This window comes from Hylobates moloch, unplaced genomic scaffold, assembly GCF_009828535.3.
Source record: "Hylobates moloch isolate HMO894 unplaced genomic scaffold, HMol_V3 SCAFFOLD_11, whole genome shotgun sequence".
Lineage (NCBI taxonomy): Eukaryota > Metazoa > Chordata > Mammalia > Primates > Hylobatidae > Hylobates > Hylobates moloch.
The window spans coordinates 41,686,492-41,702,903 of NW_026652286.1; the positions used below are offsets into that span (position 1 = coordinate 41,686,492).

General features: G+C 36.9%; 1 protein-coding gene across 1 annotated transcript; it reads right to left on the reverse strand.

Annotated features, from left to right (window-relative positions):
• Positions 1–619: 619 nt before the first annotated feature.
• Positions 620–14,511, reverse strand: LOC116476139 (olfactory receptor 56B34-like). Its single transcript, XM_032165863.2, is given in 3 exon segments — positions 620–1,488; positions 1,491–1,611; positions 14,320–14,511. Coding segments are annotated over 3 exon segments (1,182 nt in total).
• Positions 14,512–16,412: the final 1,901 nt, after the last annotated feature.

Sequence of the window (16,412 nt, forward strand, 5' to 3'; positions counted from 1 at the left end):
GCAAATTAACTCAAGAGTTGGTAAAGAGTTTGTGAAGTCACAAAATAATTCCTGTTAAATTCTTGATTTACATCTATATAAGTAGGTCCACTAGAATGAGTCTTTCTAGAGGATTTAAAATCTACTGTCTTTACCATTAGAGAGAAAAATTGTGGCCAACTTTAAAATGGAATTTTCTTTTATTAAAAAGAAGTAATATGTAATTTCACCTTGTTTATCTTAATTTGCATTTAAAAAATTAGTAGTGAAGTTAAATAGAGAGAAAGAGTTAAGAGATGGGACACTGAAGGCTGATTGCTTCAGTTCAAATACTACTCTGCAACTTCCTTCCTCTGTGACCTTGGGCAAGTTTCCCAACTCAGTTTCCCTATCCTCAAAGTGTATAAATAACAATTGTGCTTGCTTCATAGAGTTGTTACAGGATTTAAAAAGTTAATATATGTGAAATGCTTAGAGCAATGCCTTGCACATGTTATGTTCTATACAGAATAGATGAATTAAGTTGAATCGATCTTCCTAACAATTGGGAGAGATGGAATTTTAACCAAGGTGTGTTGGACTCCAAAGACTGTGCTCTTTCTTCAGCATTGCATATAATATTCTGCTATTTAAAGTTAGCTCACTTCCTGGACACATGCTTGCCCAAACCAAGCAGCTTCTGGAAGCCCACTCTCAGCTCCTGGGTCCTAAGGGCATATACCATGGGGTTAAGGGCTGGGCGGATGACAATATGCAGCACATTGAGGAGAACAGGGATGAGGGGAGCCCTTCTTCCTGCCAGGTGAGTGACAGATACTACAATAATAGCTGTGTAGAAAAAGAGAATGAGGATAAGGTGGGAGCTGCAGGTATTCAGGGCCTTAGATGTTGCTTTAGCAGAGTTCAGCTTCAGCACTGAGCGAATAATCAAAGAATAGGAAGCAAAGACCAGACCCGTGTCACTCCCAACCACAACCCAGACCAAGGCCAGCTGGTAAAACCTGTTGATAGTGGTGTCATCACAGGCCAGACTTGTGACCCCCAAGTTAGAGCACAGGCAGTGATCAGTCTCATTCCTGGAGCAGTAGTGTCGCTGGGCAGCCAATACCAGCACTGGGATGGTCAACAGGCCATTCCTGAGCACTACTGACAGTGTGGCTTTGATGACAAAAGCTTCAGTAACTATGGAAGTGTACTGAAGGGGATAACAAATGGCCATATATCTATCCACTGCCATACAGAAGAAGATGCCTGACTCCATGCACATGAAAGAGTGGATGGCATAGATCTGAGCAAAACACTCAGGGAGGCTGATGGCCTTGGCATCAAACCAGAAGATGGCCAGGATCTTGGGCATGATGGTGGTGGCCAGGCCAATGTCCACTACTGCTAATATGCCCAGCAAATGGTACATGGGTTCATGTAGCATGGTCTCATGTTGAATGGTGATTATGAGGAGATTGGCACCAAGAGCTAAGAAGTAGAGCAGAGCCAGGGGCAGGGAGAGCAGTGCTGCCACTCATGAATGCCTGGGAACCCCATCAGAATGAACTCAGCCACTTGAAACCCTGAGCTATTGGCTATACTCAGGCCAATATCCATATCATGAGATGTTTTGTTCTCAGCATCTGCCTGTGGATTAAGGGGAAACAGAATAAGACTGTGGTTAGCTCAGCTGAGGGTCAAAATTTCTGTAGAGAAATAAGGCTCACCCACAATCCTTAGTCATTTTTAACATAATGCATTCTCTACACTCTTGAGACCCTTGGAAACAGTTCAGGTAAGAACAGACAGGCCAAAATAGATGCTATAGATGCTAAGATAAAAAATTTTAGTAGAATATTGAGCAGAATTAAACTGAAAATTTTCTAGCTTTATTTTCCTGAAATTCTGGGAAGTGGGGAATATAGTTAGAAAGTATGAGACATGTACATTATAAAGAACCTGATTTTCAGCAGGTAAAGTTAGAGGGCAGAGGTGTCGTCTCCAATCTTGGGAAACTTTAGGAAGAGAATAAGTAGCCATAATGGAAACCCTGACCATGCCTTTCTTTTAAACAATGCCTGTGGTTGGCAAATTGTTTCTGAAACAAACCATCTCATTTAATCTTTGCCATACAGGTATTGTTATTCACATATGAGGAAATAGGTTGAGTGAGTTGTCTAGATAAGAATCGTATGTTGAAAACACTGGTGACTAGTCTGTAGAAAAAATTTTAATCTTTTGCATTTTATTCCAGCACTCCCTCCATCAAATTGTAGCCCAAAAGTCGGTACCCTTTAGGAATATCATTTGTTTCCTCTTCTGATTATGAAGCTAATGTTAAAGATATACTTAAAATTATATTTTCAAATAATCAATTTTATTAATAAAAGGTGTGAGGAGAGAAAATCACCAATGAACTTCCAACCACATCCAGATTTTTCTGTGGAATAATTTGGAAATATAGCAAGCATTTATTGCACACATTTTGACTTTTTAAAATTAAGTAATTTTATGGCTCATTTTTGGCCCTGTAACACTTGGTTCTTTTCCTTCTTATTTTGTTTATTCTTGAATTGTTGAAAAATATTTTCAAGTGATTGTATCAAAAAGTGTACTTGGACAAAATGCCTGGAGTCCTTGAATATCTGAGAATTCTTTATATTGCCTTCATCTATGAATAATATCTTACTTTGTTAAATATTTAGGTATCAATATTATCTTTCTGAAATCTCTGCCTTTGCTTCATTTCATGGTATTAAGTATAAGATCAAGGCTCCATCCCTCACTACCTCTGAGAAGAATGAAAGACTATGCCATTTATTCATTGTAATAAACATATATTATGCATGAAATTGATAAAAAATAAAAATAAAATAATAACATTTTAGGAAACAAAAATGCAGAAAAATAGCTATAAATAAAAATCCTAGCAAAGATTTAACATTTCAAAATATTTAATTTTTATCATTTTTCTTTGCAGTCTTCTTACACAGTTTCTGTTTCATGAAAATAGGATCTTTCAAACTGTGCTTTTTCTTAACATTATGCATATTAACTTTCCAATTCACTGGAAAACTCCTTATAGACATTTTAAATTTTTATAAACGTGTTTTCAATGACTACTAAATGTTATCAAATAATTTTATAACATTTCCTCCAATTTTTGTTTGGTTTTATGCACTGTAAATATATACATACATGCATATACTTGCATATATTTATACTTTACCTTTAAAATATTTATACTATTTTCCCTTTATGAATTTTTTATCTTTTATGCTTAAAATAGGGCTTTTTAATCAAGAATTTATAGCTGGTCTCATGGAAGTTTGTGAACTTCCTAAATTTGTAAGTCTATATTTATACTTTTCTAGAGAGAGGATCTGTTTATCTTTCATCAAATTCTCAAAGCATTCCACAATGCAAACAAAAAACAATTACAAAATATTATTCTTTACTCAAATTTTGATCAATATTTACTCCCCTATATTTTTAATAGTTGGCTTTTTGGTTTTGTGACACAACTTATTTACATGGAATTACTTTTGCTGTTAATGAGACATGTAAATAAATAGATTTCAAACAATTAGACAATGGCTTCTACATCTCTCACCAAGTTATGTGTCATTTGTCACATAGTGAATTTATACACATATAGATAAGATTCCATTTCTGGGATTCTATTGTTTCTATTTCTTTCTGGTTATTTTTGTGTCAATATTAAACCAAATTAAAAAATTTAGTTTTATAATAAATTTAACACATAACAGAACTATATTCCTCTTATTATTCTCGTTAATTTAAAACCCTTTTTATGTATTTATCTTCCAGATTACCCTTAGAATTCTGTGTTGAGTTCTAAAATAGCATGGTTTTAGTTGGGATTGTGTTAAATCTGTAGATTAATTTTGAAAAAAAGTTGATATCTTTATATTTTCAAGCCTTCTCATTCATAAATATAGATTCTGTCTGCCTTTATTTAAATCTGAAAAAAGTGTCACTAAAATTTTGTATTGCAGTGTTCTTATTATCATTATTAGTATTTGGAATGTTTTTAGTGAATATGTTTTTCTGCATTATACTTTTTTTTTGAAATGGAGTCTCGCTCTGTCTCCCAGGCTGGAGTGCAGTGGCACTATCTTGGCTCACTGCAACCTCTGCCTCCTGGGTTCAAGCAATTCTCCTGCCTCAGCCTCGCGAGTAGCTGGGATTACAGGTGCCTGCCACCACACCCAGGTAATTTTTGTATTTTTAGAAGAGATGGGGTTTTGCCATGTTGGCCAGGCTGGTCTAAATTCCTGACTTCAGGTAATTTGCCTGACTTGGCCTTTCAAAGTGCTGAGAGTACAGGAGTGAGCCACCAAGCCCAGCCTGTATTATACGTTCTAATTGATATAATAACACTAAAAAAGATGAATTCAAGGGGATCCATATCACAGAAATATACATTAGAATGTATCTATATATCTGTGTTAATGTGATGCATTAGAATATATATTAGAATGTTTTTATTTCCTCTTGCATTTACCTACTTTTCTAAACTTGTGTCACTTCTAAATGTTTTGTGATTTTTTTTGTATTATACCAACCAATTATCTGTTGCTGGTAAACATATTGTCTTTATTATTTTATAGAGGTGCAGTTGCAATGTTTTCTTATTTTGTCTTGTATATCATCCATTTTGCTAAACTATTGTCAATTCTTAGAATTTTCCCATTTATATTAAATTTTTTTCTAGGTAGAATAAAAAGTTGCTTGCAAACAATAATATAAATTCTTTCTTTACAAATATTGATGCATCTTAATTTTTGTTTCTTGTGTTAATGAAATGGTTGGAAATTCAAAATCAATGTAAACTAATTATGATGGCAAACATCTTGGACTTTTTGGTTGAATTTAACAGGTAATTCAGCTAGAATTTACATTAAATATGGTGTCTTTTGTTTTTAAAGTTGCATGTATTTTATCAAATGTAATAAAATAGCCCTTTGTTCGGAGTTACTTTTCGTTCTGGGAATCTTGAACAAAGAATTTATTGTATTATTCTAGATCCCTTGGTTTATCATTTATTCACTGATCATCTTAGCTCAGCCTCATTTCTCTCCTATTTCCTGATCACAAACCTTAGTCCCTACAAAGGTGAAGAGTCTAAGCAAAGGGGGGAACTGGAGGTGAAGAATCAAACAAGGAAAGCTGACTATGGAAACCAAAGATAAGACACGTAATCAAGTTCAGAGATTAGGACAGAATTACAGGACATGGACCATGTCTGTTCCCTCACCTCTCAAGATTCAGGTCATTGACTGCTTACTACGTCAGGAGGGGCTATGAAGAAGCTCTCAGGCTGGCAAAGTCTTCTGTAGCTGCTTCTACCTTCCTGGCCACAGCTGCCTATGTTCACCCTTTTGTTGTTCAGAACAGATTCCTGCCCTTGCTCAACACTCTTGGAGTTTGTGGATTTAGTATAAGTTAGATCCCTGAGAAACCTGGTCCTGTCGTGCTGCTCTTTATGCCCTCCCTACTCTACAAGCATCCTTGAGGGCCTAATGGTTTTAACATTGCAATGGGAATAGGACTCAAGTACTCTTTGGGGTTAGCTAACTAATTTCTAGGAGTATACCCCTTTAGCCCTAGTCCCAGGGGCAGCACACCAAATAGTTTTTCATCCAGACTCCTCAGGCATTAATTCATCCCTATCTGATGAATACTGCCCCTCATTACAGTAAGGTTCTGAAGTCTCCCCATGTCAAATAGATCTTTACTCCATATCCCTTCCAGAGGTTGCCCCTATTTACTTCCCCATGTCAAATAGATCTTTACTCCATATCCCTTCCAGAGGTTGCCCCTATTTACTTCCCTTTCCCCAGACTTCATTAGTAGCTTCTTTATTTTGTTCTCTCTCTCTCACTTCCTGAATGCGTTTTAACTCACTGCAATTTACTTTTGTCATAACATCACACAAACTGCCCTTGCTAATGACCATAAATTGTCAAAATAACGGGTATATTTTAGAACTTAATCTTATCAGAATCCTCTCCAGTAGTTAATCCGTGTTGATCAGTTCTTTCTTCTAGGATCACTTGTCTCTCTTGTGATTCATGACATCATATTTTTAGTGTTAATTAAACTGGAACAAAAGAGTGATGAAATTACTTTCCCTGATAGAAATGTTAGTCTGTTCTGGGACAGATTGCTCTCTGTGATAGCTTTTTTGTTAATCAATCAACTTACCCCAAAGAATGATGAATCTGCTCAATGGATTTTTTTCATGATATTAGAGGAGCTAAATGATAACAATTTAGTAAGATAGAATTATAACCATTTTAAGATCACAGACAATAAATTGGTGATATGATCTGAGATGAAACTTGAATTACTGAATAATGTCAGGAATCCCATTATGGCATGCTATATTATGGAAAACTTTATGAGCTCTGAAAGGGAGAATTTAAAGAGGCACATGTTAAAGCTCATCAGAAAAATACTCTTCTCAATTCAGAAATGGACTAGAATCAACAGCTGAATATTCAAATCTGCTTCCTGGAAGAGTGTTTTTGGGTTTCTGAGATAAGTGGTCATGAGGCTATTCTAGCGATGCCATAATGAGAAGTAAGTAAATAGGTAAATTAAATAGATAAATCTAATCTACTGACTCCCTCTGAAGTTCAAAAGTGTTTTGCTTGTCAACACGATAACGAGAGACCTAAGCCACTATGAGCTACTGTCTAGACTGATATATAGCTAGCAAGTGGATTTTATTGGCCCCTGGAGGTTATTGATAGTTCCTGACTGGGATAGGGAGCTATTCTGGATTTCAGTTTGCATGTATAGTAATGGAAGCAAATGCTTCAAATATCATAAGAGGATTAGAACAGAAAATATTTTAATTTGGACCCTGTGTTTATATATTCTCATATCAAAGGGCTCATTTTACTGCCTTATACCACAGAACTAACAGAAAAAAAAAGACGTTAATCTATCAGTTGGAATGATTGATCCCAATTACCAAGGGGAAGTTGAGTTGCTTCTATATAATGGAGGCAAGGTTCCTCCAGGTTCTGGTAGAGGTTGGGGAAATATGGTAGATATCAGTTACAGCTTTGTGACCAATTATAGAAATAAGAACTGTAGCGGTTTTAAATATTTTTATTTGCTTTTTATATGTATGCTTTTATTTCTATATGTTAACCATTTTCTTCTCTCTCCTGTCCATTTTTATTTTATATACAAGCGATTGGAAGTTAACTTTACAATTCAGTCTTTTTTTAATGACACAACTAGTAATTTCTTAAGACCATAAATTCCATTACAGTGACCCTGGTAGGCAACTCTATAAAGTTTTGTCATGTGGTTTTGATTTATGTTTGTCTAAAGATCAGTGATGTTGAGCTTTTTTTCATATGTTCGTTGGCCACATAAATGTCTTGTTTTGAGAAGTGTCTGCTCATGTCCTTTGCCCACTTTCTTGTGCCAGCTTTCGAGGGGAATGCTTCCAGCTTTTGCCCATTTATTGTGATATTTGCTGTGGGTTTGTCATAAATGGCTCTAATTATTTTGAGGTAAGTTTCATTAATACCTAGTTTATTGAGAGTTTTTTATGTGAAGAGATGTTGAATTTTATCAAAGGCCTTTTTTGCATCTATTGAGATAATCACGTTGTTTTTGTCCTTAGTTGTGTTTATGTGATGAATTACGTTTATTAATTTGCATATGTTGAAGCAGCCTTGCATCCCAGGGATGAAGCTGACTTCATCATGGTGGATAAGCTTTTTGATGTGCTGCTGGATTTGGTTTGCCAGAATTTTATTGAGGATTTTTGCATGGATGTTCATCAGGAATATTGGCCTGAAGTTTTCTTTTTGTGTTGTATCTCTGCCAGATTTTTGTATTAGGGTGATGCTGGCCCCATAAAATGAGTTAGGGAAGAGTTCCTCCTTTTCACTTGTTTGGAATAATTTCAGAAGAAATGGTACCAGCTCCTCTTTGTACCTTTGGTATAATTCAGCTGCAAATCCATCTGCTTCTGGGCTTTTTTTTTGGCTGGTAGGCTATTTATTACTGCCTCAATTTCAGAACTTGTTATTGGTCTATTCAGGGATTCAACTTCTTCCTGATTCAGTTTTGGGAGGGTTTATGTGTCCAGGAATTTATCTATTTCTTTTAGATTTTCTAGTTTATTTGCATGGAGGTGTTTATGGTATTCTTTTATGGTTGTTTTTATTTCTGTGGGGTCAGTGGTGATATCCCCTTTATCATTTTTTGTGTCTATTTGATTCTTCTCTTCTTTCTTCATTAGTCTAGCTAGAAGTCTATCTATTTTATTAATTTTTTTAAAAAAAACCAGCTCCTGGATTCATTGATTTTTTGAAGTGCTTTTCATGTCTCCATCTCCTTCAGTTCCACTTTGATTTTGGTTATTTCTTGTCTTCTGCTAGCTTTGGGGTTTATTTGCTCTTGGTTCTCTAGTTCTTGTAGTTGTGATGTTAGGGTGTCAGTTTGAGATCTTTCTAGCTTTTTGATGTGGGCATTTAGTGCTACAAATTTCCCTCTTAAGACTGCTTTAGATTTTGGTATGTGGTCTCTTCATTCTCATTGGCTTCAAAGAACTTCTTTATTTCTGTCTTAATTTCATTATTTACCCAGGCATCTTTCAGAAATCAGTTGTTCAATTTCCATGTAGTTATGTGGTTTTGAATCAGTTTCTTAATCTTGAGTTCTAATTTGACTGCATCGTGGTCTGAAAGACCATTGTTTCAGTACTTTTGCATTTGCTGAGGAGTATTTTACTTACAATTATGTGATCGATTTTAGAGTAAGTGCCACATGGCACCAAGAAAATGTATATTCTGTTGTTTTTGGGTGGAAAATTTTGTAGATATCTATCAGGTCCACTTGATCTAGAGCTGAGTTCAAGTCCTGTATATCTTTGTTAATTTTCTGCATCAATGATCTAATATTGACAGTGGGGTGTTAAAGTCTCCCACTATTATTGTGTGGGAGTCTAAGTCTCTTTGTAGGTCTTTAAGAACTTGTTTTATGAATCTTGGTTCTCCTGTATTGGTGCATATATATTTAGGATAGTTAACTCTTCTTGTTCTTCTTGTTGAACCCTTTACCATTATGTAATGCCTTTCTTTGTCTTTTTTGATCTTTGTTGCTTTAAAGTCTGTTCTGTCAGAAACAAGGATTGCAACCCCTGCTTTTTTCTGCTTTCCACTTGCTTGGTATATTTTCCTCCTTCTATTCATTTTGAGCCATGTGTGTCTTTGCACGTGAGATGAGTCTCTTCAATATAGTACATCGATGGGTCTTGGCTTTTTATTCAGCTTGTGTTCTGTCTCTTTTAGTTGGGCATTTAGCCGATTCGTATTAAGGATAATATTGTTGTGTGTGAATTTGATCTTGTCATCATGATGTTAGCTGGTTATTTTGTAGATTTGTTGATGTAGTTGCTTCATAGTGTCAATGGTTTCTGTACTTCAGTGTGTTTTTGTAGTGGCTGGTAAGGGTTTTTCCTTTGCATATTTAGTGCTTCCTTCAGGGGCTCTTTCAAGGTAGACCCAGTGGTGACAGATTCCCTCAACATTTGCTTGTCTGAAATGGATTTTATTTCTCCTTTGCTTATGAAGCTTAGTTTGACCGGATATGAAATTCTGGATTGGAAATTCTTTTATTTAAGAATATTGAATATTGGCCCCCAATCTCTTCTGGCTTGTAGGGTATCCACTGAGAAGTCCACTGTTAGTCTGATGGACTTTCCTTTAGGTGACCTGGCCTTCCTCTCTGGCTCCCGTTAACATTTTTTCCTTCATTTCAACCTTGGAGAATCTGATGATTATGTGTCTTGGGGTTGATCTTCTCATGCAATATCTAACTGGGGTTCTCTGGATTTCCTGAATTTGAATGTTGGCCTGTCTTGCTAGGTTAGGGAAGTTCTCCTGGATGATATCCTGAAGTATGTTTTTCAACTTGGTTCCATTCTCCCCATCTCCTTCAGGTACCCCAATCAGTTGTTGGTCCAGTCTTTTTTATATAATCCCATAGTTCTTGTAGACTTTGTTCGTTCCTTTTTATTCTTTTTTCTCTAATCTTATCTTTCTGTCTTATTTCAGCAAGATAGTCTTCAAGCACTGAAATTTCTTCCTCTACTTGGTTTATTTGGCTATTGGTACTTGTGGTTGCATTGTGAAGTTCTCATGTTGTGTTTTTCAGCTCCATCAGGTCATTTATGTTCCTCTCTAAACTGGTTATTCTGGTTAACAACTCCTGTAATGTTTTATCATGGTTCTTAGCTTCTTTGCGTTGGGTTAGAACATGCTCCTTTAGCTCAGTGGAGTTAGTTATTACCTACCTTCTGAAGCCTATTTCTGTCAATTCATCCATGTCAGCCTCAGCCCAGTTCTGTGCCCATGCTGAAGAGGTGTTGTGATCATTTGGAGAAGAAGAGGCACTCTGGATTTTTGAGTTTTCAGCATTTTCTCATTGATTCTTTCTCATCTTTGTGAGTTTATCTAGCTTTGATCTTTGAGGCTGTTAACCTTTGGATGGGGTTTTTGTGGGAACTTTTTTGTTGATGCTGTTGTTGTTGCTTTCTGTTTGTTTTTCTTTTTACAATCAGGCCCCTCTTCTGTAGGGCTGCTGTGGTTTTCTGGGGGTCCACTCCAGACCCTATTTACCTGGGTCCCTCCCACCCCTGGAGGTGTCACTAGTGGAGGCTCTAGAACAGCAGAGATGGCTGCCTGCTCCTTCCTCTGGGATCTCCATGATGCCCATGGGAACGCTCCTGTATAAGGTGTCTGGTGACCCCTGTTAGGGGGTCTTATCCAGTCAGGAGACATGAGATCTGGGACCCACTTTACAAAGCACTCTGGCTACCCCTTGGTGGAAGGGGTGCACTGTGATAGGGGGAATCCCACTTGTCCAGACTCCCCAGATTTCTCAGAGCCAGCAGGGGGAAAAATTAAGTCTGCTGATCCATGGGGATCATGGCCACCCCTCCCCCCAGGGGCTTTGTACTGGGGAGATCAGAGTTCTGTCCATAAACTCCTGGCTGGAGTTGCTGAAATTCCCATAGGAAGGCCTTGCCTGGGATGGGTCAGTGTCTGGCCTAAAGAGGCAGTCTGGTCATGATTTGCCACAGCCTTTGTGTTGCACTGTGGGGAATTCATCCGGGTCCAAACCATCCAGTCTCCCTGGCACTGGCAGGGGAAAAAATGCCAGACTGGAGCTGCAGTGATGGCTGCCACTCCTTCCCTTGGTAGCTCACTCATCTTAGGCAGCAGGCAGCTGCAGTGATGGTGGCTGCCCCTTCCCCCAGGAACTTGGTAATCTTAGGCAGTCGTTAGCCAAGTGTCCACAGAGAATCTGCACGGCTCTGTGCTTGAGACCCAAGGCCCTGGTGGCATGTGCTCATGAGGGAGATCTGATCTGCAGGTTGCATAGATCTATGGAAAAAGCACGGTTTCCCAAGCAAAATAACTCAATCACTCACTGTCTCCCTTGGCTGGGGGTGGAAGCTCCCTCTGCGGTGTGTGGCTCCCAGGTGGACCATCGCACCACCCTTCTTTTTCTCACTCTCTGTGCGTTGCACCAACTGCCTAGTCACTCCCAATGAGAGAATCTGGATACCTCAGTTGCCAGTGCAGGATTCACTCACCATTTTTGTTCTTCTTGGTGGGAGCTTTCTACCGCGGCTCTTTCTAGTTGGCCATCTTGGCCTCTTCCCCATGATTTCAATGTTTTAAAATTTATTGAATCTTGTCATGACCTAGCATATGGTCTACCTTGGAGAATGTTACAAATGCTCTTGAGAATAATATGTATTCTGTTGGGTTAGAGTGTTCTATATATGCCTATTAGGTTTAGTTGGTCTATGTCTTCCTTCAATTCTATCAATTTTTGCTTTACTTATTTAGGGGCTCTCTTGTTTGGTGCATATGTATGTATAATTGTTGAAGTTGCTTGACAGATTGGCCTTTTTGCCTTTTATCATTATATGATATTGTTCTTCATCTCTCATAACCGTTTTAAAAATCTATTTTGTCAGATATTAGTATAGCTATATATAAACTTATCTGTGGGGGATATGCTCTAAGATTCTGAGTGAATGAATGCCTGAAACCACAAATAGTACCAAAACCTATGTACACTATATGTGACATTTGATCTGATACTCAAGAGGACTACTAAGTGACTAATGGGTAGATAGCAGTGTGGATATACAGTGTGGATATCCTGGACAAAGGGAAGATTCATGTCCTGAGTGAAATAGAGTGGTGTGAGATTTCATCATGCTACTCAAACTGGTATGCAATGAGAAACTTATGAACTGTTTATTTCTGGATGTTTTAATTTAATATTTTAAGATCATGGTTGAATGCAGTTAACTGAAACAATGAAATGTAAAACCATGGATAAAGGGGGACTACTGTATACTCATATATTTTATTCTAGTATAATATAGGATAGCTTTCTTTTGCTCACTCTTTGCATAGAATATCTTTTCCCACCCTTTCCATTTCAAAGTATTTGTTTTTTATTTTAATGTGAGTCTCTTGCAGATAACCTATTATGTTTCCTTTAATCCATTTTAGCCATTTATACCTTTTAATTGGAGAGTTTAATCTATTTACACCTGAAGTAATTACTGATAAGGAAGGTCTTCTGTCATTTTGCTACTTGTTTCATGTTTTAGACCTTTTTCCTTCCTCAATTATTCAGTTCTGCCCTCTGTGAAAAATCATCATTTTTTCAAATATTTTAAATCTATAGTTTGTTGAATTCACGTATATAGAACCCATGGATACAGAGGGCTGACTGTATAGAACTTTGTTTCTATCTAGCTATTTCCCTTTATCTTGTTATTGTCACAAATTACATCTTTATACATTGTGTGCCCATTAACATATATTTACAATTTTGTTTATGTAATTATCTTTTAAATAACATAAATATATTACGTTCTTTATTTCTTTAAGCAAATTTGAGTTACTATTGTGTCATTCCATTTCATTCTGAAGGATTCCCATTAACATTTTTTGTAGGGTAGCTCCACTAGCTATGGACTCTCTCTTTGTTTTTGTGCCTCTGGGAACTGTCTGGGAATGTCTTAATTTTTCCTTTATTCTTGAACATACTTTTGCTGGATATAGAAATGTTGGTTGACCTTTCTTTTTCCAGCAATTTTAGTACATCACCCCACTGACTTCTAGCCTCTACAGTTCCTGATTACAAGGCAGCTGTTAATCATACTGAGAATCTCTTTTCTGTAATAAGTTGTTTCTCTCCTGCTGCTTTTGGGTATCTGTCTTTGTTTTTGTCTTTCTTTTTAAATTTTTCTTTTTTTTCTTTTTCTTTTTGTGTTTTTATCTTTCTAAACTTAGATTGTAATATGTCTCAATGCACATCTCTTTGAGTTTATCCTAATTGGAATTTGTTGAGCTCTTGGATATATAGAAAAGCACACTTCAATTCCAGTATTTTTATTTTGTTTCTTTTTAAAATTTCTCTCTCCTTATTAACATTCTCTATTTGGTGGGACATTGTTCTCCTTCCTGGTTTGCTTTAGTTCTTTGTCCAAGATTTGCTTTAGCTCATTGAGTAAATACATTTGATTTAAAGTTTTTGTCTAGTAAATCCTAATACTTAGGCTTCCTCAGACAGTTTCTACTTTTTTTTAACCCCTGTGTATTGGCGATACTTTCTCTTATTTTTTTGCGAGCCTCATAGTTTTTGTTAAAAAGTTAACCTCTTAAATATTATAAGCAGTCCAAGCTTTTAAGTGTGTCTGTTGTTTCCTGACTGTTATTCCTTCCCTCTGGTGGCAGAGGCTAACACATTTGTCAAATGTTTTTGACAAGGCCACTAGACAGCTGCCATTCTACCCTGGGAAATTCTGAGTTAGGCAAAATAAAGGCAAGCTCTTTGCACCTGTCCTTCAGTGAACCATCAGATGGGTCAGAACAACTATAATTATTTGAGAACAAGGTCTCCTCTGCTCCTTCTGGTACCATGAACCCACATAGGAAACATGGGATGCTGTTCTGAAGCCTACCGCCAAACTGGAGAAGAAGGAATGGAGCCAGAGTGAGTTAGAATGCCGCAAAAGTCTCCTACTGAGATTGTTATCTTTTTTTTGATCAAGTGTTTACCTCATTGCTGCAGACCTTTGACCAGTTCCATTAAAGTTCATTCTAACAATTTGTGCCTGCTTATTTGTTAGTTTGGTGGAGGGGCAGGCTCTTGGAGTTCCTTAATTCATTATTCTCACTAAAGTCACTAGAGAGGATTTTATTTCCTGGTTCTGATGTGCTTGCCTGTCAGGCTTAGCTGCAACATGTGCAGCTTCTCCAATACCCAGTTCCTACAGTACATGGCAGTCAGCAGCATCCAGTGGCCAGCAGCTTCCCCCGAGTAGCTTCCTGGGGGTGATTTTATAGCAGAGGGTCTCTGGTGAGATACCTCCTTGTGAACAACTTTCCCCAGCATCCTAGAATGTAGATTTTCAGCAAGTTTCATCAGCACAGCATGATTGCATTTTCTCTCCATTCTGTATCCTCTCCAATAAGGTCTGGATCTCAGCCCAAGAGTCCTTTTTCTTAGGCAGTCTCTCTCATCTGTAGTGACAGTGGCTCCTCCCTGCATCTACTATTCTTATATTTTTTAGAGTTTTCTCTACTTACTAGACAATCTCTTGATACTCCAATCCCTTGTTATAGTTAAAAATTATTTATATTAACTTTCCCCTGTTGAAATTCATGTGGTTTCTCTCTCCTGATTGGACACCAAATAATATATTGGAAGAATGAAGCATACTAGAAATTGCTATGAACAATGAATTTAGTAAAGCTTCACAGTCAAATAGAAATAAATTTTGATAATGTAGTTGTGAATATTAAAAATTCTAAGACATTTTTGAATTGGAAGTGACATGCTTTAAAAAGTAATTATGACTTAGAACTAAAATTCCAAATTATTTTAGTAAAATCCAGTGTTTTAGTTATCTATGCTTTTTAACAGACCACCCTAAAGATAGTGGTATCAAACAACACCTATTTTATCATGCTCACAGATTCTGTGTGTCAGGAATTTAAGAGCAGTGCTGTGAGGATGGCATACTTCTACTTCACAAATATGCAGCCTCGGCTCAGAAGACTCAGACAGCTGGGGGTGATCAAATGGTTAGTGACTGGAATCAGTTGAAGACATCTTCACTCACATGTTAGACTTCCTTGGCTAGCATGATTCCAAGGCTGGGCTCAGCTGGGGCTGTTGACTAGAGTCCCCATACTTGGCCTTGTCATGTGGTTTAGACTTTTCATCACATGACAGCTGGATTCTGACAGGGGAGCATCCTCCAGAGAGCATCCAGGGAGCAAATTTTCCAAGAGACACGAGTGGATGCCGAATGGCTTTTCTGGACTTCTGTCACATTCTCTTGGTTAAAAGTGAATCAGTAAGGCTCAGATTCAAAGAGAAGGGGAACTAAGTTCAATCTCTTGATACGGAATTGTTAATGTTTCACTGCAAAAGAGCATGTGAGGTGGGAGCTATTATTATGCTTGTCTTTGGAATGTGCCATACTCAGTGAGATGTTCAATAGAGAATAAACGAGACATAAAAATGACAAAGTTCTTATCTTGAGCTTGGAATTAGAATGAGAAAATACTGCATAACTACTATGTAATTTGGGCATATTAATAAAAAAGTATAAGTTTGAATGTGTTAATAAAGTTATGCATACAACAACCTATCAAATAGATATATTTAACAAAATGTGCAGATTAATGAAATGGGGATGTGGGGAGATGTGTGAAAGAGATCAGTTCAGCAAAAGTCAGTAGTAGGAAAAAATTGCCAGAAAACAGTAAGAATAAATAAGATGACAGGGTGAACAAAACAAAATCATGGGAATTATGACAAATATGAATGGACTTAGTTCCCCTATTTAAAGGGAAAGTTTCTCAAATATGGTTAAAAATAAAGATCAAACTAATGGTGTTTCCAAAAGACAGACTGAAGTTAAAATATCAAAGGAATATGGAAAGAAGTGAATGGGAGAAGACAAACAGGCAAATAAAGTAGTATGACAGTATTAAAATCATATAAAGCAAAGCATATGGGCAAATATGAAATACATGACAAACATAAATAATTCATAAAAATAAAACAATGCACAATCTTTTTTTATCCTCATGGCACATATAGAGGAGAGAATAATTAATTGCATGAATCTTCCTGTTGTGTTAGAATTTTTGCTGACTCCAAGATGAATGTTAGGTGTTTATGTATTTTCAAAAGAACTGAGACACATATGCACAGAAGTTGTTGAGAGTGGCCTGCAATCTGGGCTGCTACACATAGACTCATGCTATGTATTTTTGAATGAATGAATGAATGAATAAATAAATAAAGGTATGTATGAATGAAAGTTTAAAAGCAGCTTTGAG